Source organism: Rutidosis leptorrhynchoides, chromosome 9 (assembly GCF_046630445.1).
Source record: "Rutidosis leptorrhynchoides isolate AG116_Rl617_1_P2 chromosome 9, CSIRO_AGI_Rlap_v1, whole genome shotgun sequence".
In the NCBI taxonomy this organism is placed as follows: Eukaryota; Viridiplantae; Streptophyta; class Magnoliopsida; order Asterales; family Asteraceae; genus Rutidosis; species Rutidosis leptorrhynchoides.
Genome location: NC_092341.1, coordinates 45,717,932 through 45,741,033, shown reverse-complemented (window position 1 = coordinate 45,741,033; position 23,102 = coordinate 45,717,932). Strand labels below are relative to the sequence as shown.

Here is a 23,102-nt window from a genome sequence, read left to right as displayed (position 1 = left end):
GAAGCTAGATCCATTTTTCTCTTTTCCAGTAGGTTTATCCAAGGAACTTAAGGTAGTAATGATGTTCATAACATCATTCGATTCATATATATAAAACTATCTTATTCGAAGGTTTAAACTTGTAATCACTAGAACATAGTTTAGTTAATTCTAAACTTGTTCGCAAACAAAAGTTAATCCTTCTAACTTGACTTTTAAAATCAACTAAATACATGTTCTATATCTATATGATATGCTAACTTAATGATTTAAAACCTGGACACACGAAAAACACCGTAAAACCGGATTTACGCCGTCGTAGTAACACCGCGGGCTGTTTTGGGTTAGTTAATTAAAAACTATGATAAACTTTGATTTAAAAGTTGTTATTCTGAGAAAATGATTTTTATTATGAACATGAAACTATATCCAAAAATTATGGTTAAACTCAAAGTGGAAGTATGTTTTTCTAAAATGATCATCTAGACGTCGTTCTTTCGACTGAAATGACTACCTTTACAAAAACGACTTGTAACTTATTTTTCCGACTATAAACCTATACTTTTTCTGTTTAGATTCATAAAATAGAGTTCAATATGAAACCATAGCAATTTGATTCACTCAAAACGGATTTAAAATGAAGAAGTTATGGGTAAAACAAGATTGGATAATTTTTCTCATTTTAGCTAAGTGAAAATTGGTAACAAATCTATTCCAACCATAACTTAATCAACTTATATTGTATATTATGTAATCTTGAGATACCATAGACACGTATACAATTTTTCGACCTATCATGTCGACACATCTATATATATTTCGGAACAACCATAGACACTCTATATGTGAATGTTGGAGTTAGCTATACAGGGTTGAGGTTGATTCCAAAATATGTATAGTTTGAGTTGTGATCAATACTGAGATACGTATACACTGGGTCGTGGATTGATTCAAGATAATATTTATCGATTTATTTCTGTATATCTAACTGTGGACAATTAGTTGTAGGTTACTAACGAGGACAGCTGACTTAATAAACTTAAAACATCAAAATATATTAAAAGTGTTGTAAATATATTTTGAACATACTTTGATATATATGTATATATTGTTATAGGTTCGTGAATCAACCAGTGGCCAAGTCTTACTTCCCGACGAAGTAAAAATCTGTGAAAGTGAGTTATAGTCCCACTTTTAAAATCTAATATTTTTGGGATGAGAATACATGCAGGTTTTATAAATGATTTACAAAATAGACACAAGTACGTGAAACTACCTTCTATGGTTGAATTATCAAAATCGAATATGCCCCTTTTTATTAAGTCTGGTAATCTAAGAATTAGGGAACAGACACCCTAATTGACGCGAATCCTAAAGATAGATCTATCGGGCCCAACAAGCCCCATCCAAAGTACCGGATGCTTTAGTACTTCGAAATTTATATCATATCCGAAGGGTGTCCCGGAATGATGGGGATATTCTTATATATGCATCTTGTTAATGTCGGTTACCAGGTGTTCACCATATGAATGATTTTTATCTCTATGTATGGGATGTGTATTGAAATATGAAATCTTGTGGTCTATTATTATGATTTGATATATATAGGTTAAACCTATAACTCACCAACATTTTTGTTGACGTTTTAAGCATGTTTATTCTCAGGTGATTATTAAGAGCTCCCGCTGTCGCATACTTAAATAAGGACGAGATTTGGAGTCCATGCTTGTATGATTTTGTGTAAAAACTGCATTCAAGAAACTTATTTTGTTGTAACATATTTGTATTGTAAACCATTATGTAATGGTCGTGTGTAAACAGGATATTTTAGATTATCATTATTTGATAATCTACGTAAAGCTTTTTAAAACCTTTATCTATGAAATAAAGGTTATGGTTTGTTTTAAAAATGAATGCAGTCTTTGAAAAACGTCTCATATAGAGGTCAAAACCTCGCAACGAAATCAATTAATATGGAACGTTTTTAATCAATAAGAACGGGACATTTCAGAAAAGACCAATCGAATTCCATTCTCGGAACTACACGAGAACAGAATAACTAACCCTAGACAGCATTATTTCTTAGAACATTTGAATCTCCCCACACTTAGGTAGTTGTGGTGTCGAAATTGTGATTAACTTCATTGTCAATTTCTCTTGGACCATAATCAACTTGCATATCTGTGACTTTTGCTTTAAGCCATTGGTCGGATTCCTGTGTAATATCCACAAATTCAACTAGTTTCGCCTTTTCTTTAGGCGATAGATTAGATACTAACCGGTTACATAACTTAAAGTTCCCCTTGGTTCTAGCATCACGAATCCGTTTAATAAGTTTCTTCATTGAACTATTAATAACGGGGTCATTTAATTTTGTATCAACAACGGGGTTCTTTGTTATCAAGTCATCATTAGGTGTTACTTCATTTTCCCCACACTTAGGCATTTTATTATTACTAAGCACTACCGTTGGAGTTGGTAAGACAACATGGTTCTTACCAATCGTTTTTGCTGGTTCAACGGTTTTGGTTGGTGGAGATTTAGACTTTCAAATCATAAAGGTGATTGATTTCTCATCATTACTAAGTGTCATTCTACCCTTTCTTACATCAAATAACGCCCCGGTGGACGCTAAGAATGGTCGACCTAAAATTAGAGGAATGTTTGAGTCCTCTTCTATGTCAATGACAATAAATTTGACTAGAAAGGTTAAATTACCCACTTGAATGTGTAGGTTGTCAGCAATTCCAACTGGGTGCCTAATGGTTTGATCAAAGAGTCGAACACTCATTTTCGTTGGACTTAACTCACCTACTCCTAATCTCTTATATAATGAAAGAGGCATAACACTCACACTCGCACCTAAATCTTCTAGTGCATCATACATGACACAATCACTAAGTAGACAAGGAACAATAAATTCACCCGGATCACCCACCCTGGGTGGAGGTTTTGGTAGAACTGTCTTCACCGGGTTTATTTTTACAGTTTTTGTTTCTTGTACTTTCTTATTCTTCTTCTTCTTTCCAGAGGTATCACAAACTTTATTACCTATTACTTGCTCATACTCAATTCTTTTTCTTGGAAATGGGATGGGTGGTCTGTATGGTGCCACCACTGACTTTACAAACTCGGGTGGTGGTGGTGTTGTAACTTCTTCATTGTTACTCACATCTAAAACCTTCCCATCTTCTGATGATGGTTTTTCAGAATTTGTTGACACCATATTAACATTCTCATTCCGAGGATTTACTTCAGTATTACTCGATAGCTTTCCTTGTTCCCTCTCACTCATCAAGCTAGCAAGAGTACCTACGTGTTTTTCTAGATTCAAAATGGAAGCTTGTTGAGTTCTTAATGACTGATCAAACCTCTCATTTGTTTGGGTTTGAGATGTAATAAATTGTGTTTGAGATTCCATTAACTTTACCATCATTTCTTCCAGATTTGGCTTTTTCTCTTCGGTTTGTTGTGGTGGTTTATACAAGCTAGGACTTTGTTGATTGAAAGTGTTGTTTTGAGTTGGTTGGTTATTCGGACCTTGTTGGATATACGAGTTATTGCTGGGTCCATTTGGATTGTAAAGAATGTTTTGATTTCGATTGAAGTTTGGCCTTGGCGGTTGATAATTATTTTGATAATTATTTCCCGGCCTTTGGTTCATGTAGGAAACATTCTCACGTTGTTCCATCGTTTGTTCAATGTGACAATCTTTCGTTAAGTGTGGTCCACCGCATTGCTCACAACTGATTCGTATTGCGTGAATATCTTTAGTCATCTTTTCCATTCTTCTTTCGAAAGCAACTATTTTTGCGGAAACGGAATCAAAGTCATGGCTAGAATCGGCTCTAGCCGCTTTAGATGATCTAACGATATCTTTTTCTTAATGCCACTCATGAGAGTAGGAAGCAGTGTTATCAATAATTTTGTAAGCTTCAGTTGCGGTTTTCTTCATAATGGAACCACCAGCTGCTATATCGATATCTTTTCGTGTAGCAACGTTGACACCTTGGTAGAATATTTGTACTATTTGATAAGTGTCTAAACCATGTTGTGGACATCCTCTCAACAACTTTCCAAATCTTGTCCACGCCTCATATAGAGTTTCATTTGACTTTTGTGTGAACGTAACTATTTCTCCTTGAAGTCTCATGGCTTTAGATGCCGGAAAGAATTGTTTAAGAAATTTTTCAACTAAAACATCCCATGTATCAATCGCCCCTTCAGGTAACGATTCTAACCACTCTTTGGCTTCTCCCTTTAAAGTCCAGGGAAATAACATGAGATATATCTATTCATCCTCAACTTCTCGAATTTTGAATAGTGTACAAATCCTATTAAAGGTACGAAGATATTCGTTTGGATCTTCTTTTGGCGTACCACTAAATTGGCATTGGTTAGTTACCATGTGTAGGATTTGTCCTTTGATTTCATAATCTGGTGCATTAACATCTGGCTTAATAATGGCGTGACCTTGGCCCGTGCGTGTAGCTCTCATTCAGTCTTCCATACTTAGAGGTTCTTGATTTTCCATGATTGGATTTGTTGAATCTGAATCACTAGAGGATTCTGATTTAATGGTTTCTTCCTCGACAATCTCGGGATGAGTGATTTGTGGTTCAGGAGGAATGATTAGTGGTTCGGGATCTCTGAATTGTCCTTGAATATCCTCCGGATTCTCAATTGTGAGGTTGGGTTCAAAAAATGGATTATCGGAAATTTGAATTGGATTACTTGGTCGACTTGATGATGATTCTAAAGAAAAATCAACGGCGACAATATTGGCTAGATGTCTTGATCGAGTAACAGGTGGTGAACGTATGAAAGGTGGTGAAAGTTTTGCTCGGTGCATTCACAGAATATCCTATTAGTTATAAAAAGAAAGAAAAATTATATAAGTTATCCAATTAATAGACTTTTCTGCTTTTGCCCACGTTTCGAATAGTCAAAAGATGTAGCAGGGAGCCAGAACCCTTTAAATCGGAAGCTCACAACTCAGCCACTAACAAATCCAACTATTACTACGAAGCATAAAATTTTGATGTCTATCAATTTAACCGCTTAAAATAATTTTTCGTTGAAATTTAAAGAAATTTTAGAGAAGTAATAGAGAAAATTCTAAGTCATAAAAACAAGAGCGGCGAGAAATAAGAAAGAAAAAGAGTGCGTCGAAAAACGTCGAAAAATAAAAGGTCGAAAAAAATAAAAATAAGAAAGTAGCGCGTCGAAAATTAAAAAGGAATTAAAATGTATAAACAGCGTCGCAAAATTCTAAAGCACCTAAATCTTAGTCAAAAGAAAAAGCACTTAGGGGATTTTACGGCAAAGCCTAAGAATCTAAAAATAAAAATAAACTACGGCAAATACTAGTCTTAAAACTAATTACGAGCGAAAAATATAAATATTACGAATAAACGATTAAAAAGGTACGAAATAAAAATTAAACTTAAAGTTGTAAAAAAATACAATTTTTATAAAAATATTATTTTTATATTTTTTATTTTATAAAAGTATTAATTTATATATTAATAAAACTAAATAAAACTTAAAAATACAAATTTAATTAACTAATTAAAATTAAATATAAACCCTAATTATAATTAATAATAAATAATTTAACCCTAATTTCGTAATTAATGCTGCAATGTTTGACCTGTCAGAAACCTCCGCGAGTGCGGATATCTTCAGTTCAAAAACTCCGCGAGTGCGAAGGATGCAAGTTCAGTTGAAGTGCAGATCGAAAAATTACAGGTTCAGTTATATTATTTTTTTTTACTTTTTTTATTTTGTTTTTAATTTTCTGTTTTTTTTATTTTATAGAAAATGTTTTATAATATAACTTAAAAATAAAAATCACTTATTAGTATTTTATAACTAAAAATATATTTTTTTTAGACTTAAAGATATATATATATATATATATATATATATATATATATATATATATATATTTTATTTTTATATTTTTGATATTTAAAACTTATGTAAAAAAAATAACTGAAAAACTAAATTTTTTTTTAATAGCGTCTCGCTTCGGCGTTAAGTGTTGTTCCCCGGCAGCGGCGCCAAAAATACTTGATGTGTGCGAGGTGGTGTATAAAATAGTTATATTTTTACAACAAAATACTATTAAATACGATACAATTTTACACAAGTTATTTATTCAATTATAGAGTGGATATACCTAAACATTGCTACAACACTTGTAGGCAGTGTACCTAATCGTACAGTAGTGTAGTTTTTAGTAAGTCCGGTTCGTCCACAGAGAACTCGCCAAGATTAACGCTATATTTTTAAAACTATAATTGTAAATAAATATATATATATAAATATAAGTAGTATTATTATTATAAAAGGGGGGTTTTTACCGTTTAATGACCGGTTTGTCGATTTTAAAACTTTAGTCGCAGTTAAAACCTAATGTAAAATATTAAATATATAAAACTTAATTTAAAGCGTAAAGTAAATAACGATAATGAAATTGCGATAAATAAAAGTGCGATAAAATAAAATTGCGATAATTAAAAAGTACGATAATTAAAAGTGCAATTAAATAAAATGACAGTAAATAAAATGCGATAATTAAAAGTGCAATTAAATATGAAATAAAGGAATTATGCTTATTTAAACTTCCGTAATCATGATGTTTGACGTGTTGATTTTAGTTTATTCCCATGGGTTAATTGTCCTTTGTCCTGGATTATTCAATAAGTCCGTCTGGTTTTTGTCCATAACAGTCCATCAGTCATAAATATAAAGTGCGAGTGTCCTCGTCAAATTATCCTTATATCCGAAGTCAAATATTCCAACTAATTGGGGACTTTAACTGTAACAAGGTCTTAATATTTTGTTTAATAGTTACACCAGGATATCGACTGCGTGTAACCCAAGGTTTTAATACTTTGTTAACAATTACGCCAAGTGTCCTTCTACATAATCCACCCCTGTTTTAATAAGTCTATTAACTATTAATCCATTCCCTTATCCGGTTAAATGAACGATTATTCATACATATAAATATCCCGCCCATCGTGTCCGATCGAGTGTATATGGTTATTTATAGCTACGTCCAATTTTAAATCTTTATATTAAAATTAACAAACTATCATTTAGTTAAATAAATATAAAGCCCATTAATAGCCCATAGTCTAATTTCCACAAGTGTCGTTCTTTTGTCCAAACCCCAATTATGGTACAAAACCCAATTACCCAATTTTAATATTTAGCCCAACATCACGATTACTTCGGCTTAAATAAGCATAATAATAACTTAGCTACGAGACATTAAATTAAAAATAACATTAACCATAACTTACAGTGATTAAAAATAGCGTAGCGTTACACGGACATAATTTCGACTTACACCCTTACAATATTCGCTAACATACCCTTATTATTAGAATTTAAAATTAAAATTAAAATTAAAATTATAATATATATATATATATATATATATATATATATATATATATATATATATATATATATATATATATATATATATATATATATATATATATATACACGTGAGATAGATAGAGGAAAGATTAGAAAAGTGTGTAAAATTCGTGCAGAATTCGATGGCTTTTATAGGCCCACGTTGTACTGTAGAGCTCCGCGAGTGCGGAGGTATCATTCACAAAAGTACCGCGAGTGCGGATGTCTGGAAACCAGCTCACATATTAGATCCAAAACGTGGGCTGCGTAAAATTATATTATATAATAATATATATAATTAATTATATATTATATTTTATTCTTATGCATAGTTGACTTGTAATTTTTGGTCCGTTGCGTCGCGCACTGAAAGTTGGTTCATGTCTCGGTTCCAAATTTTCGAACGTCCTTGCGTACTATTTAATATCTTGTACTTTGCGTTGTGTGTCTTGTACTCTTGTAATTTTGAGACGTTTCTCATCAATAATTTGAACCACTTTGATTGTACTTTGTACTTTTTAGCTTTTTGGTCGTTTGCGTCTTCAAATCGTCGAATCTGTCTTTTGTCTTCACCTTTTATTATTTAAACGAATATCACTTGTAAATAGAACAATTGTAACTAAAAGCTTGTCTTTCTTGAGGAATAATGCTATGAAATATATGTTCGTTTTCAGCATTATCACCATGAAGAAAATAGTAACACAAGTTCCAGATTCAATTGATTCAACCAAAATATCAAAAATGCAGTAATCTTCAATCACGAAACCAGATCCAAAAATACATACACACTTCAATATTACAGAACTTAATAATGAGGTACAAGACTAAGAAACAGGAAACACAAATGAACACAAAAGATCAAGATGAACCAGATGATGAGTAAGCTCTGGAACAATCGGCCAAAGTACAAGAAGGAACTCAAACCCTAAAACAGATGAGAGTGTGATGACTGCAACACCAAAAAGGGCACATATATATAGCCTCAAGAAAGTAGGGTTGACACTTCTGGTCCTTCAATTATTTCCATCAGCAACACCAACCTTTTTATTATTCAACTTTGGCCACTGCACAAAAAACTTAGACTAACATTAGAAACCAAGGAACTTACAAGGGTAAGATTGTCATTTCAACATTCCGTTAAGTGGCGTCACGTGATTAATAGGTGGGTATTTTTGTCTTATTACTTTATGTTCAGCTTTTTTTGCTATGTTGGTCCCTCGTTTTTATATTGTTTAGCTAGGGTGATCCCTCATTCTATAATTGTTGCGTGGGTAGCCCTTCAGTCTAACTTTCTTTAAAAAAAAATTGTAAACTCTTGACAAGTGCATTCCATGTGACGGTAAATACGTCCTTTTACTTCCATCTTCATCTTCTTCATAAACCCTAATTTAATTAACCCATCAAAATAAGATACGTAAAGAAAAAAAATGCTCGTACAATAACAATTTTGAATTGGTTTCAAGAGTTTGAAAGTCCGTTAATTTCGATTTGGTTTCAAGAGTTTGAATAAAAAAAAACCGCTAATAACAATTTCTTTCCGATGTGTTTGATTTTGATGGGTTAATTAAATTAGGGTTTATGATGTTTTGGTGAAGAAGATAAAAATGAAGATGGTAATGAAGATGAAGATGACGATTAAAAAGACGTATTTACCCTCACATGCAATGCACATGTCAAGGGTTAACAATTTTTTTTGTTGAAAGTTAGACAGGGGAACCACCGACACAACAATTGTAAAATGAAGAGATCAACGTAACTAAACAATATTAAACTGAGGTGCCAATAAAGCACAAAAAGCTGAAAATGAAGTAAAATTCCGAAAATGTCCATCACGTGTTAATCACGTGATGGCACTTAACGGGCCCTTCGACGACCGTTAGACAGATGGTCTTGGATAAATGTAAAAAAATAATAATTGGGAAAATCTGATTGCTATTTGTTGTATAATCAAGGTAGGAACAGAACAAAAGAGTTGGTGCTTGATTTTCTAATAGAAGTGATGAATCATAATAATTGCTTGAAAATTGTAAACCATGAACAAAATTAGATCATAGATAAGTGACTTCGATTAAAAAGCAATGTGATTAAAGGATAACTTTTTTGTAATTTTTGTATTTGTGTGTTGTTCCAAGTTTCGAAAAATAAATTATCTGCTTTTATTTTATTTTTATATTAATTTAAATTACATTTAACACACTTAAAAACAAACAAAACAAACACCACCTATAAGTCATTCTAGTTTTCAACTTTTCTTCATATCACTAATATAAAACGTTAGGTCATCCTATGGTATGCAAATCTCATTGATTACATCATAGGAGCATAACATATGAGATGAACGAGATACCATTTATGCTGTATGTCAGAATATACATAATGTTTTTCCAATACTAAGGCCACTTGCAATGGGTCCCTGAACAGCTACGCCAGAAACCGCCACCCACTCACCACCATCACCAACAAATCACCAGCAGGGTCGCCAGTGGCACCTGATGGTTTAACGAATTTCAGTGGGTCCCACTCTTCTTTCTTCACCCAAATTCACAAACTTCTTTTCTTCGACCTCTTTTCTTTTCACTCTTCACCAACTTCTTTTTTTCTCTAAAAACTTCTCTTATTTTCATATATCAAATCATGACTGCTTACACCGGAAAGTATGCTGGTACGATCTTCATCTCTTTTTCTATATATCCGTAATTAAACTTTGATTGATGATTAATTCGTGACTAAAATTTTTAGATGCTGTAATTTGACCTAATTGCAATTGGTATGAGTTAACTACTTACGGAGTATGTTATTTTTATTTATTTATTTATTTATTTATTGTATTTAATATTTAATAATAATGAAAAATTAGTTAGAGTTTGAAATTGAGTGTAAGATAGTGAGGGTTTAGTGAAAGAAATGTGAAATGAATGTTAAAGTGTTTGTGCTGATGTTGCGGAGAGAGTTTCAGTGAAAATGAAGTAGAATTGCGAGTGGCCTAAACGTTCATTACAAACTATTTTGCCATAACATAGGCAAGCATAATAAAGGGCCCATTTACTGATTTACCTAATGACTAATCTGGTAACTTGCAGGGCAAAAGAATAATAGCGAAGAAGTAAACGTTTTATGGGTCTGCATAGAGGTTATTTGATCGCAAAGGATTCACAACAAAATTTTGATATTATTGGGTAGGTGATAAAACTTTAGAAGGTTATAAGTCAAATTACAGTAATAATAAATTTGACGAATACATAAAGCAAGCCTCAAAAGAAAATGGGCGAAAACACGCGGACACAAGAGATCATAACTACTTAATCTAACAATGAAACAACTCAAGCAGAGTAATCTATGGAGAGAAACTATTCAAGTGAACATTAAGGATTGAAAGCATACAGTCCACAATTGGGAGCAAGACTAAAAGGTAAAAGGGATGAGCAGATTTTTTTTTTTTTCAACGAAAATACGAATTACTTGTATTAAACAATTGAGAGCTTCAACAAAATTGAAGTCCCAAAAAAACAAACCAACCAAGAAACCAGACATATTTCGTGGGTTATTGTAAATATTTTTGTGAAGTGTGCGTGAGTTTGTCTTTCAAAAAAAAAAAAAATTTAAGAAACCAAAAAAGACGTGACCAATCAAGCGAAGACAGAACGATTAGAAACCATATCCATCACAACCATATAACCGCACAAAGGAAAGAGAGAACTTATGCGTCCGTGGATGAATTCGCCAAATTTCTCCATCTAGGCAACTTAAACCCCACGTTTTCTTCTTGAAACCTTCACTTTAGTCATCTTTGAAGAGGTCACACCGCAAGAATCGGGAATGCCATTCCCATTGACAGTTTCGGCCGCCAATTTAGTCACATTGAATCAAAAGCGGCAAAAGATTTAACCATTCCCGAAATGTCATCAGCCGTGGATGTATCTGAGGGTAACACAACCGAAGTATCGCAAGGCTTACCACATTTGGAAGCGACCGTCTCGAAGTCAACCGTATTACCCTTAATACTACCCTCCACCGGGATCGATTCGTCAGAAAACAAACCATTATAGCATTATCCAAATATAATGCAGACATACACAGAGTCCGATACACATATACCATTATAGCATCATGGCCAAAAAATGTAGTCAAAACGAATAACTTGCAAACATAGCCTTACGTATACCTACAATCCTGAACTTCCTATCAATTGATGTAGACCACAAACAGGTAGCGTGCGAAACAAAAACTATACGTATAACGCTATTCCGAAAGTGTAACAAACTTCAAGATTAAAGCAGATTGTATACATATGCACGTTCGACACAGATAAATAAATTACCTAAACAAAACAAAAGTCAAAATTAACAGTATTCAGAAAAGCTCAGAAAAAAGTATATTGCTTGTTACAATAAACAGGATAAGCTTCTTTAAACAACTTTAGATCTTACCAGCTCAAGCTTGTGCATTGAATAAGTAGACATCTAATTAACATAAATCACCTTTCCCAAAATTTCAATAAAGCTAAAATAAGTAGACATCTAAATAACATATAACATAAAAATAAACCATCATATTTCGAATCAATTGTCACGATTCAACGAAATTCATTCATAATAAACACATGAATCCAAATTCTAAATATGCAATTAACCATAACATAACAGTAATCAAATCTTAACCAAATCTAAGCAGTAAGTAAAACAGCACCACCAGCATCCTTAATCTTTTTCTCAGCAGTTTTCGAAATAAGTTTCGCTTTCACAACCATCGGGTTTGATACAGGTACAGTTCCCTTCCCTAACACTTTAAAGTAACCAAATTGAGTCACATCAACAACTGGTACCTTACCACCACTTACAGCAGCTTGATCCTTCACTTCTTGTGGGACCATTGACCAAAGTTTATCAACGTTTACAATTGGACAATGGAATTTGTTCCTAAGCCTGTGAAAATATCTCATACCGACCTTACCGAAATAACCGGGATGATATTTGTCGAATAGGATACGGTGGTGGTGCATACCACCGGCGTTACCTCTACCTCCCGGATGTTTCCTGTGTTTTCCGATACGGCCGTGACCGGCGCTCACGTGACCTCTCTTCTTCCGATTCTTCCTCAATCTCGTCGTCATTTTGACCTAATATTGAACCAAACAATTACTCTTACTGATCGAAAATGTAAATAAAGTGATAGTAATTGAGTGTATATGCATATATATTAAACTTTAATTGAGGAGAATTAGGTATGAAAACGTAATAGATCTATGTACCTGAAAGGAACTCCGGCGACGAACAGCGGCGATGAAAGTTGCTAGGGAAGTCAGGAGATAATAAAAAACCCTAATATTGTTATATACAGAGCAATTGAGCATTTGATGTATGTTTAATGGGCCTGTTTTAGTGGGCTCGGGCTAATGTTTATATCGTCATGGGCTGGTATTACTAATATTTGATTGGGAAATTGGTCAATATGTCAGCATTTTCGTAAGTCTTTAATAATAAGCATAAAAAAAAAAAAAAAGGAAATTGCAAGATAGGACTCATGTCCACGGATCACGCATGATGCGTGCAAACCCGTGTGTGATGCGTGTTTTCGAGATATTCAACTTGACAGACCTTTTTGCTCGTAAACACGCACCAAAAATCACGCTAGACGCGTCATGCATGGTGCATGGTACTTGGTGCATGGTACTTGGTGCATGGAGCTTGGTGTTTGGTGCTTATTGGGCAAGAACTTTGAATTGACGTATTATTTGACTTGTAGCTCCGATTTAGTCACCATTTTTTTTAAATCGTGTATTTTTCGAGTAGAAAAAAATGGTGACTAAATCGAAGCAACGAGTCAAAAAATATGTCCATTCAACGTTTTGAAATTTTGACACCACGAATCACGCACCGTCGATGGTGCTTGGTTCCTGGTGCGACTTTGCAAGGAAAAATGGTTGCCTTGTTGAATATCTCGTACACACGCATCATGTGTGGTGCATGATGCGTGGACAGAGGGTATTTCTTGCAATTTTAAAATTTAAGAACATATTGTTAAACACGTCAAAATGGGGACATATTGACCAATTTCCCTATTTGATCCGATTTGAAACAAAATGCATTAATTAATTAATTAATTTTACGAATAAGTTTAATAGGATTAATTCACAACAAATATAAGTTGTATTTTACAATTTTTAATGTATAATTATCTTGAATTTTCAAAAATGACGATGGATATTGTCATGGGGGTTCACTCGATGAAAATTAACCATATTCATGAATCGGTTTTATGGAAAGCTTAGAGATAAATGAGTCGCTATCTAAATGGAGGATCCGTTTCGAGTTAGCTACGCTTTAAGAAAACAGAGAGGGAAACATAAAGCTTTCCAAACAACTTTTCTTATAATAAACAAGCATCACACTTAACTAATAACTACTACTACATGTGCATGGACACGTTTAATTTGCTTTCATTGGAATTTGGTTTATTATACTTTAGTGCCACCATGAAACTGGATTAACGGAATTTTAAAGATGCATGATTAATTGGTGGAACTATTGCTTAGACAGAGCTTCAAGAACTTATATTTATAAAAGCGATTCGAAACACGTACAAAGGGGTAAATATGTGTGTAATGTAATTTAAATAAATAGAAAATATTCACAGCAGATGAAATGCAAACACCTCTATTTTTAGGAATTAAAAATCAACTCTTATTTTGGATGAATGAGATTAACCGAAATAACTACCAGAAATTGAGGAAGCAATGGATGCAAAAATTTTCTTCAAATTGGTTCAGCAACAGCCAAATACCGTTGTCATCGTCCTTCAATTGCTTTTGTTTGTTGCCTTTCTTCCGTTATTCGGACGAGACATAACGTGACGCTCTGATCTCAAAATATTCATCAATCAATAATAAACAAGCGTTACGTTCATTGATCTCTCTGAATCCTTCATCATCTTCATCATCCTAATCATTTATATAATTAATTAAATTAATTACGTCGCCATGGATCCAAATCCGAGTCCTAGGAAGTCGCGAATCCTTTCGTACGTTATGACTAAAATCCCGAGCTTCAAACGTCGTCAGTTACAGGAGCTCGAAAACGACCGGCTAGCCCGTCCTTCATCGTTACCGGAAACATATACTGAACTTTCGCAACGTGAATCGTATACAGAACTCGCGGAACGTGTGTCGCAATTAACCGACGATGATATTTTAGCGAATATTCGCGCAGTTGTCGTTGAGGTTCATCAGATCCGATCCGTGATCAAAACGTTAGGCGAACGTCCTGATCCAGAAACTGTAGAGCTAGCAAAATCGAGATACGCTGAGGCAGGGGAATCACCGTTTGCTGATCAGTTTGATGAAATCGAGTTATCAGAACGTGAAATTGAAATAGTGGAAAGGAGAAAAAGAGCAATGAAACGAGAACAGCAAATGTATAAGGCGTTGTTATCGTTAGATGAGATGCACGAAACGTATTGTAATTTGTTGTTGGTTGCTGAACGAAGGCTTCAGAAGCTTTATGATACGGCGAAAGCTGCCGGAAAGTTAACGGCGCTTGATAAGAAAGCTTCTTCTTCGATGCTTCCGACAATTGCGGAGGAAGTTAAAGAAGAAATGGCGGATATACTTCAGGATGCGTTGGTTAACGGCGTTGAACGGATTGATTTGTCGCATCGTCGGTTGCCGTTTATTCCTGAAGCCTTTGGGAAGCTTCGAACTTTGGTTTCTCTTGACCTATCCAAAAATAAGCTTACGGTAATTGATCTGCAACATATTCACTGTAATATTAATATTAATTAAATGCTTGTTTACTATTTCAAAAAAAAAATTAAAGCTCGTTTAGGCTCAAGAGTTTGTTAAAATTCGATATAAAAACATGTTCAACCTTGAGCTTGAGCTCGTTTAAACTCGTTTTAAATCAAGCTCGTTTAAGCTCGAAACGAGCTCGTTTAAGCTCGGCTCAAATGGAACTGGTTAAGAGTAGAGCTCGAGTAACTTCTTAGTAGTTTAACTCATTTATATTATTAATTTTCTCCCCTAAAAAGTTATATGTAGGGTTGAGTGCACTTGTGATATAAGTTGAAGTTTGAACATGTATAACATTTAAAGCAAAATTGACTGTTATGCACAATGTTTGTGCAGTTAGCCCCACAGATTACATCTCCAAATTAATAATCAATAATATTTACAAATACATACAATTGTGATTGAAACCAGTAACAAAGAATCCTTGGCATCATTGAAACAGGCTGTCCCAGATTCAATTGCAGGACTTCAAAGTCTCGAGGAGCTCAATCTTTCTTCTAATCAATTTAAAAAACTACCAGATGCAATTGGTTCGTTGCAAAAATTGCAGATTCTAAATGTCTCAAGCAACAAACTCGCTTGCTTACCTGATGGCATTTGTAAATGCAGGTACTAATCTATTATCTCATAACTTAGGCCCCGTTTGGCTCACGGAATCCAATGGGATCCCGGCGGAATTGAAATTGAATTTAGACCCGACGCATGTCTAGATTCAATTTGAATTCCGCTGGAATCTCATTGGATAATGTGAACCAAACGGGGCCTTGCATCATCACATCAAGTCCTCTAATATTGGCTATTTTTTTGGTTCAGCTCATTAGTAGAATTTGATGCCAGTTTCAACAAGATTAAATATCTCCCAGCGAACATTGGCTACGAATTGGTGAATCTAAAGAAGCTTATAATGCCGTTGAACAACTTATACACCCTTCCTACCTCTATTGGCGAAATGGTATCTCTTCAAATTCTAGATGTGCACTTCAATGAACTAAGAGGTTTACCACCTTCTATTGGAAAACTAACAAAACTTGAGGTTCTTCATTTGGGAAGTAACTTTAACAATTTAAAAGCACTTCCCGACACAATTGGAGATTTAACGAGTCTTAGAGACCTTGACATATGCAACAATCAGATTCAAGAGCTGCCAGTCACTTTCGGGCGGCTCGTGAATCTGACTAGATTAGTGGTGGACCACAACCCGTTGATGGTCCCACCACCAGAAGTGGTGGAAGAAGGTGTGGACGCTGTGAAGGTGTATATGAGCAAAATGATGTATGATGTCATTGTTGAAGAAGAGAAAAGGATGATGTGGGAACGAGAAGAACAGGCACAGGCTAGTTGGTTTGAGACGTTGTTTTTTGGGCCAGTTTCGGGTCCAGGTGCAACGTATCCTTACCTCACTCATCGACTATGATCAAATTATAGTTAATATCTAAGGGTGGTAGTTTGAATTGGGTATTCTATTCCTTATTCCACCATGTTATTGATAATATTATCTGTTTTTTTGTGTGCTTTCCAAGCCAAAACCAAACCTAAAAACATGTATGTAAAGTTTTGCAGGGTGGAGACATATATGGTGGTCGATATATGTATCATGCTAAATTTATTCCATGTATTTAAGGATGATAATTGAAATAAAATGGACTTGTTTATTTTTTGGCGTTCGATAGAAATTTATGCAGTGTATGATTAAGCACTTTCATTGTTTAGTTCAATATAAGACTACTGTTTTATTTGATGAATTGATGGGAAACATTTTCAATTTCGCCGAAAAAAACTTTATGCTACCATAAAGATAAAGGTCTTGATTTCTTTAGATGGTCTTATTAATTTGGAACAGCAGGCCCCATTCTACTTGTGAGCAGAAGACTTATTGATAAAAGCACAAATACAAATCAGAGTGTTTATATGAAATAATAATCTTTTGAGAAAAATATAAGAAGTGACTAGATGGGTATGTGGATGACATGTTTGTTAACATTCCTGCATAAACAGAATGGTTCTTTTAATTTCGGACTGTAATCATACACAAGGTATATAATATAAAGGCTATGTGATAATTGGAGTGTAAATACTAAAGATACAAAATTACGCGGTTGGCGCCCTAAAGTTTATTTTTGACGTAGATGCCCCTATTATTTGAACATGTTGCGCGGTTGCTCTCTTACACTAATCAATGTTAGTCAAACTTCGTTAAGCAGGGTCATGGGACATGCATGTAAGGTTAATTTCGTCAATTTCAATTTCTCCCTCACATATACATCATCATCACTGAGAAACTAAAAACCCTAATATATAAAACCATTATTTCAGTTAGAAGAACTAAGAAAAACATAACTTCTAAATCAAATTAAAATATAAATCAAAACCCATAAGCTTTTATAATATCAAAACATCACTATTTACGATTACCTATCATGTCCTTACATAGTAAGTTATATCGAATATGAATGTTATACTGGCCGGAGGTTCTTCTGGAAGCAGTTTATCTCTAGAGAGTAGAGAGATGACTTTTTCCACCTGTAGATAGTGAAAAGATTTTCTTTATCGGTGAGTGAATGAGCGACTTCCCTTTTATTTTAAGATAGAGAAAACACTCTCTACATCTCACCTCCCAATACTACATGATGATGGAATTGGTTTTTGCTTGAATTATGTTTGTGGCTAGTTTGGTTGTGGTTGTATGGTTTTGTATATATGTTTGTTGTACTTTGGTTCTTAGTTTAGGTGAGGCTTGTGCTTAGTTTTCTTTTGGTTAGGTTGTATTGTCTCGCATTGTCGTTTCTCTTGTTGTTTCTCTCAGTTCTTTCGAGCCCTTTCACTTTGTTGGAACGCTTGTGTTTTAATAAAGATATTTTTTTCCGAATAAAAAGAGAAATAAACTCACGACACTTTTTTTCCCTAGAAAAAACGAATAACTTTATGTAACAAAAAGAGGTTCATAAAATATGAAACCTCCTTTAACGAGCTAACTATACAATCGAGCAAACTAAAACAACAAAAAAATCAAACCTAAGCTCACAAACACTCAACAAAAAAGGAAAAAGCTTAACAACATAAACAATGCGGTTAAACACAAAAATAAAGATGAAGACCAATCTATCCGACTACTGGGAGATCAAGAATCATCTAGCAACCACAAAATTCAACCATCCACGCTTGAATGAGGAGCTCAAACATCTCTGATAAATTCGTCGAAAGCTTCCATTTTCGCTCTTTGAACCAATATTCTATTTTTATCCTTTTTTAACCTTTTGAGTTACACTGAAGCGGTAGACGAAATACTAGAATTAATCACACCCTTCATATTATCGTTATCTATCACTTCGTTAAAAACCGTAAAAAAAAAAAAAAATTGCAAAAAAACTCGAACTCCGCATTTCCGCTTGATACCGAAACTAGGCTTTTTTTACCTATAGATTTGTCATGTAAATATTTACCCTTCGCCTCAGAGTCATTAACTCATGCTTTTTCTATAACCAATTTGCGCTTAAACTCGCTTCCATCGCGGCTCACGGCTACGCGTAAATATCAATTTCCTAATTTCCATCCATCAATCCATACAATCTAATCGTTGTTTTTACATTTCTATTTCTATCATTAAATAAATTATCAATTCAACAAATTTCCTTTTTCGTTTTGCAAGTTTTCATCACATCTGTATCTCGACATGTCTTCTTCCTCAATTGTGATCAAGGTTCGTTTTTACGCTGTTAATTGCTCCGATTTTTGAACTGCATGTATCAATTTTGATATGACGTTTACTAATTTGTTGATCGATTTATGTTGTTGTGTGTGTGTTTTTTTTAATCTAGGGTTAGGGTTATTGTTGATCAGCACTCTTTTTACTGTTTCTAGTAAAAACCTAAGGTTATCCTTTTGGGATGAAATTTGCAAAATTGTTGGCTTGAAAACTCGATTATAATTTTTTTTTTTTTTTGTTGGGGATGTGTTTATCTTTCTTTAATTTGTATATGTATGTGGAATATGTATTATTGTTAGTAATTAGTAATTGTTATTGTTATTATAAATTATAAATAATAGCTTAAACTTGTTGGTTGTTTTTAGCTGTAGAATCATAAAACGATGATTGCACAAAATTTCGTTATTGTGAATGCATCCTGGTTTTTTTGGGGTGAAATTGAGCTAAAATTTTGATACTTTGGGATATATTTGCAGGTCAAGTATGGTGAAACACTCCGCCGTTTCAATGTGTCTGTTGATGACAAGAAACTCGCTCTTGACATTGCTATGTTAAGGGATAAGATTCGCAGTCTCTTCACCTTCGGTTCTGATGTTATCTTTACACTAACTTATGTCGATGAAGATGGCGATGTAGTTACGCTTGCTGATGATGACGATCTTCATGACGTTGTTCGTCAATCTTTAAATCCTTTGAGGATTACTGTGACTTTAAACAATGGTGATGTCAGCAAATCGAGTGCGAATTCAACTCCCCTGAGATCACCATCATCACAACCGTTTAATTACTTGAACGCGGGGACCGCTGAACTTATGAAAGCTGTTCCTGATCCGTATAGGGAATTTCTTGCAAAGAATGCTGAGTTGGCAGCTAAAGTGACATCATCATCTTCTCCAATAGTTTCTGAGATTTTTGAGAAGATGAAGTTGATGTTCTTAGATCCGAATTCAACCACTAATGCTAATCAGGGTGTGAACCCGGGTCCCACTGAACCATTGATAGTTAAGGACAATAAGGTTAACACTGAGGCCGAAAGTTCGAAATTAAAGAAAGTTAAAAACGTGACTGAAGGTGTTCAGAAACTGAGAAATGTGGATCTTAATCTTCCTTATTTTGAACATGAATCTCCGATTAATGCTACTAAGGATGATGTCAGCACTTTGTCGGGGCCCACTGGTTTGGGTCAAGTGGCACCTCAGGCGGTTAAAGTGGCTACTGATAACAAAAATGATTCAGGCAGCTCATCATGGGCTCAGGGGATGTTAAATGCAACTAACGAATGGCCGTTTTCTGGGATACCGTTACCTAATGAGTCTGATTCACAAGGATATAATCGTCATTCTCGTGGACATCATTGGAAGAGATTTAACAGCTTTGATTATTCAAGCAAGGACAACGTATTCCACAGGGGTGTTCGTTGTGATGGGTGTGGGGTCCATCCCATTATTGGACCCCGGTACAAGTCAACAGTGTAAGTAACCTTAAATTCTTGTTTTGCTGATCTGTATACAATCAATAGCACGTTTTTTATTTTTTTAAATTGTGTTACTTTTTCAGGAAAGATGACTATGATCTGTGCCGTGTGTGCTATAAGAAAGCTAGAGATGTTGCCAACTACATCAAAATTGAACGCCCTGCACATGATTATATGCGCTACGTGCCTTTCAATGGGCTCCATGTATGTAGTTTTTATATAAGTTGTTATACATCGTTTACTTGGTAATATTTAAGTTACGATGCCATGTTTGATTTCAACTTAATAGGCTTGTTAAAAATGCAAAGGGTGCGTTTGTTTACCTCTTAATGGAATGGTTAATGCTGAACCATTCCGCATTCAGCGCATTTGTTTTTGACCTCTAAATGACATATACAAGCTGAAAATGACATATACAAGCTGAATGGTTCAGAAGAATTCAGTGCTGAACCATTCAGAGATGAAACACTCTCTTAACCATTAAGAGCCTAAATTTTATGTAATATTCTTCTCAAATCACAAATCACATCCTGAATACTTAACCAACAAGTATATTGAATTTTTTGTTCATGTTGCACGTTAATAAGATAATTTTACTCAGTTTATAGTGTTCATTATAAATGATTATCAAACAGCTTATTTTCATTCAGAACAAACTTTATTCAGAGGCTTTGAATCATTCAGCGCTAAATCATTCAGTTTTATCAAACGCACCCTTAATGTAGAAAGTCATTAAGGGGTGTTTGTATTTGACTTATTAAATAAATGTAAATGTAAGACGTGTCTTAATGAGTAAAATTTAAATAAATGTAAATGAATATTACATAGAAGGTTAATAAGAAAAAACAACAAACGGGCCCTAACGATTTGTGTTTTGGTAGTCTCTTCACGTTCCACCACCTACTCTTCCTCATGCTATGCGTGCTCCCGGGTCAAAGCTTCATCGGTCAAAGCTAGACAGTCGGTTCATTCTCGATGTCAACGTTCTTGATGGTACAATAATGGCTCCTTTAACTTCATTCACTAAAATTTGGAGGATGAGGAACAACGGTTCGATCATATGGCCCCGTGGCTCGCAACTTCAGTGGATTGGGGGTGATCGGTTAAGTAACTCACATACTGTTGATATTGAGGTTTGTATCTATATCTATATACTGTATCTTATTGTTTTAGTTTCATTTTTTTTTTTTCCAGATTGGTTCCTATTTTTTTTTATCATCTTTTAGATACCTGTCGAGGGTCTGCCTGTGGATAAGGAGCTTGACGTTGCGGTTGACTTTACCGCACCCGAACTTCCGGGGCGTTACATTTCGTACTGGAGGATGGCGTCGCCAGCTGGACAGAAGTTTGGGCAACGGGTTTGGGTCTTAATCCAGGTAATTAAATTTAAATATCTTACACATGTGGTGTAATTGGTCTAGTCTTTATTACTCAATTTGTTTACAATATGTGTGTAGGTTGATGCTTCAATGAAAGATTTGGGTGAAACATTGATCAATCTGAATCTGCCACCTGTCACAAAGAACGTTGAAGTTGATAATTTTGTGCAGGTCACAGAATCTGAAAATACATCTATCAATTCACAAATCAAGGATCAAGAGATGAATTTCCCCATTAATGACTCATTGATCATCGATAATAATGTTGGTGCGTTAGAACCATGTATCTTTTCGGTTTCCAAATCTACAGAAATGGAAATTGATACTGGTTTGGTTGACCCAGTCAATGATGACCCTAGGGTGGATTCGATGGTGATGTCACCACAGCCATCGGGTCCCACTGTTGCAGCGGCTCAGGAGGTAATTATTGATGAGAAGGAGCATATTCTTATGAAGGAACTAGAAGACATGGGGTTTAAGCAGACGGATTTGAACAAAGAAGTTTTGAGGAAGAACAATTATGATTTGGAGAAGTCGATTGATGCTCTTTGTGGTGTTTCAGACTGGGACCCAATGCTTGATGAGCTGCTGGAAATGGTGAGTGTTTAACTAATTAAAGTTTGGTGTTCTATATGATGTTTGTGTTAACAAGTGATATGGTTGGTAGGGTTTTGAAGATAACGAAGCGAACATGAGGCTTTTGAAGAAGAACAATGGAAGTATTAAGCGTGTGGTGATGGATCTTATCAATGGAGAAAAACCTTGATCGAGGAACTCAGTATGATGGGTGAAGTAATGAAGTATCTATCTTCTATCTGTCTGTAAATAAAGTTTGTGGACTTGGTGTGTGTTTTTCGTTTACTTGATTCAAACTGGGTGTAGTGTGGCGTGTGTGTCTGTTTTGATGCTGGTGAATAATGATGTTTGATCTTGGTTTAATCGGTTGATGCTATGGACTGGTCTATTGGCTATATTATCCTTGTTTCCTTTTCAAAAATTGATCTTCACATTTTATAATATGATATTGACAACATTTTCGTCGAATGAGAATTGAATACGTGTTATTACGGTTCGTAATACACTTTCTCAAAATAATTAACTATTCAAAGATGTGTCCGAGTTCGAACTCAAAAAGTTAATTATTGTTCAAGTTTTAGCTCGATGCTCGATTAGATTTGAAATAATCTTGGTTTGAAACTAGTTATTAAGCTTAAGATGCTCGATTAGAAACTCGAGCTCAATAAGCTTGTTTTAGTTCAATATTTAATTATTCTAAAGTGTGCAAAAGATTTTATAAACTGAAATTGGAAGTTCTCTCTAGTTCTCTCCATATCACTTCATCCATAA

The 23,102-nt window shown here is 34.4% G+C and overlaps 3 protein-coding genes across 3 annotated transcripts; 2 read left to right on the top strand and 1 right to left on the bottom strand.

Annotated features, from left to right (window-relative positions):
• Window positions 1-11,945: 11,945 nt before the first annotated feature.
• Window positions 11,946-12,720, bottom strand: LOC139866506 (large ribosomal subunit protein uL15x-like). The gene is made up of 2 exons (XM_071854760.1): window positions 12,665-12,720; window positions 11,946-12,532 (listed from the first exon to the last, which is right to left on the bottom strand). Exon 2 carries the CDS (start codon window positions 12,524-12,526, stop codon window positions 12,080-12,082), a length of 447 nt encoding a protein of 148 aa, XP_071710861.1. The 5' UTR covers window positions 12,527-12,532; window positions 12,665-12,720; the 3' UTR covers window positions 11,946-12,079.
• Window positions 12,721-14,303: 1,583 nt separating this feature from the next.
• LOC139867576 (plant intracellular Ras-group-related LRR protein 9-like) lies at window positions 14,304-16,838 on the top strand. The gene is made up of 3 exons (XM_071855942.1): window positions 14,304-15,148; window positions 15,642-15,808; window positions 16,013-16,838. The coding sequence occupies exons 1-3, from the start codon at window positions 14,393-14,395 to the stop codon at window positions 16,611-16,613; spliced, it is 1,524 nt and encodes a 507-aa protein (XP_071712043.1). The 5' UTR covers window positions 14,304-14,392; the 3' UTR covers window positions 16,614-16,838.
• Window positions 16,839-18,678: 1,840 nt separating this feature from the next.
• Window positions 18,679-22,726, top strand: LOC139865865 (protein JOKA2-like). The gene is made up of 7 exons (XM_071853966.1): window positions 18,679-18,896; window positions 19,379-20,373; window positions 20,460-20,580; window positions 21,258-21,509; window positions 21,603-21,752; window positions 21,834-22,352; window positions 22,423-22,726. The coding sequence occupies exons 1-7, from the start codon at window positions 18,870-18,872 to the stop codon at window positions 22,519-22,521; spliced, it is 2,163 nt and encodes a 720-aa protein (XP_071710067.1). The 5' UTR covers window positions 18,679-18,869; the 3' UTR covers window positions 22,522-22,726.
• The last annotated feature ends 376 nt before the right edge of the window (window positions 22,727-23,102 follow it).

Excerpts from the sequence above, each read along its gene's own strand:
- LOC139865865 (XM_071853966.1), top strand. The coding sequence starts at position 18,870 with ATGTCTTCTTCCTCAATTGTGATCAAG. Across the intron at positions 20,374-20,459 it reads CCCCGGTACAAGTCAACAGT|GAAAGATGACTATGATCTGT; the intron begins GTAAGTAACCTT and ends TTACTTTTTCAG. Across the intron at positions 20,581-21,257 it reads TGCCTTTCAATGGGCTCCAT|TCTCTTCACGTTCCACCACC; the intron begins GTATGTAGTTTT and ends GTGTTTTGGTAG.
- LOC139867576 (XM_071855942.1), top strand. The coding sequence starts at position 14,393 with ATGGATCCAAATCCGAGTCCTAGGAAGTCGCGAATCCTTTCGTACGTT. Across the intron at positions 15,149-15,641 it reads TATCCAAAAATAAGCTTACG|GCTGTCCCAGATTCAATTGC; the intron begins GTAATTGATCTG and ends TCATTGAAACAG. Across the intron at positions 15,809-16,012 it reads GATGGCATTTGTAAATGCAG|CTCATTAGTAGAATTTGATG; the intron begins GTACTAATCTAT and ends TTTTTGGTTCAG.
- LOC139866506 (XM_071854760.1), bottom strand. The coding sequence starts at position 12,526 with ATGACGACGAGATTGAGGAAGAATCGGAAGAAGAGAGGTCACGTGAGC.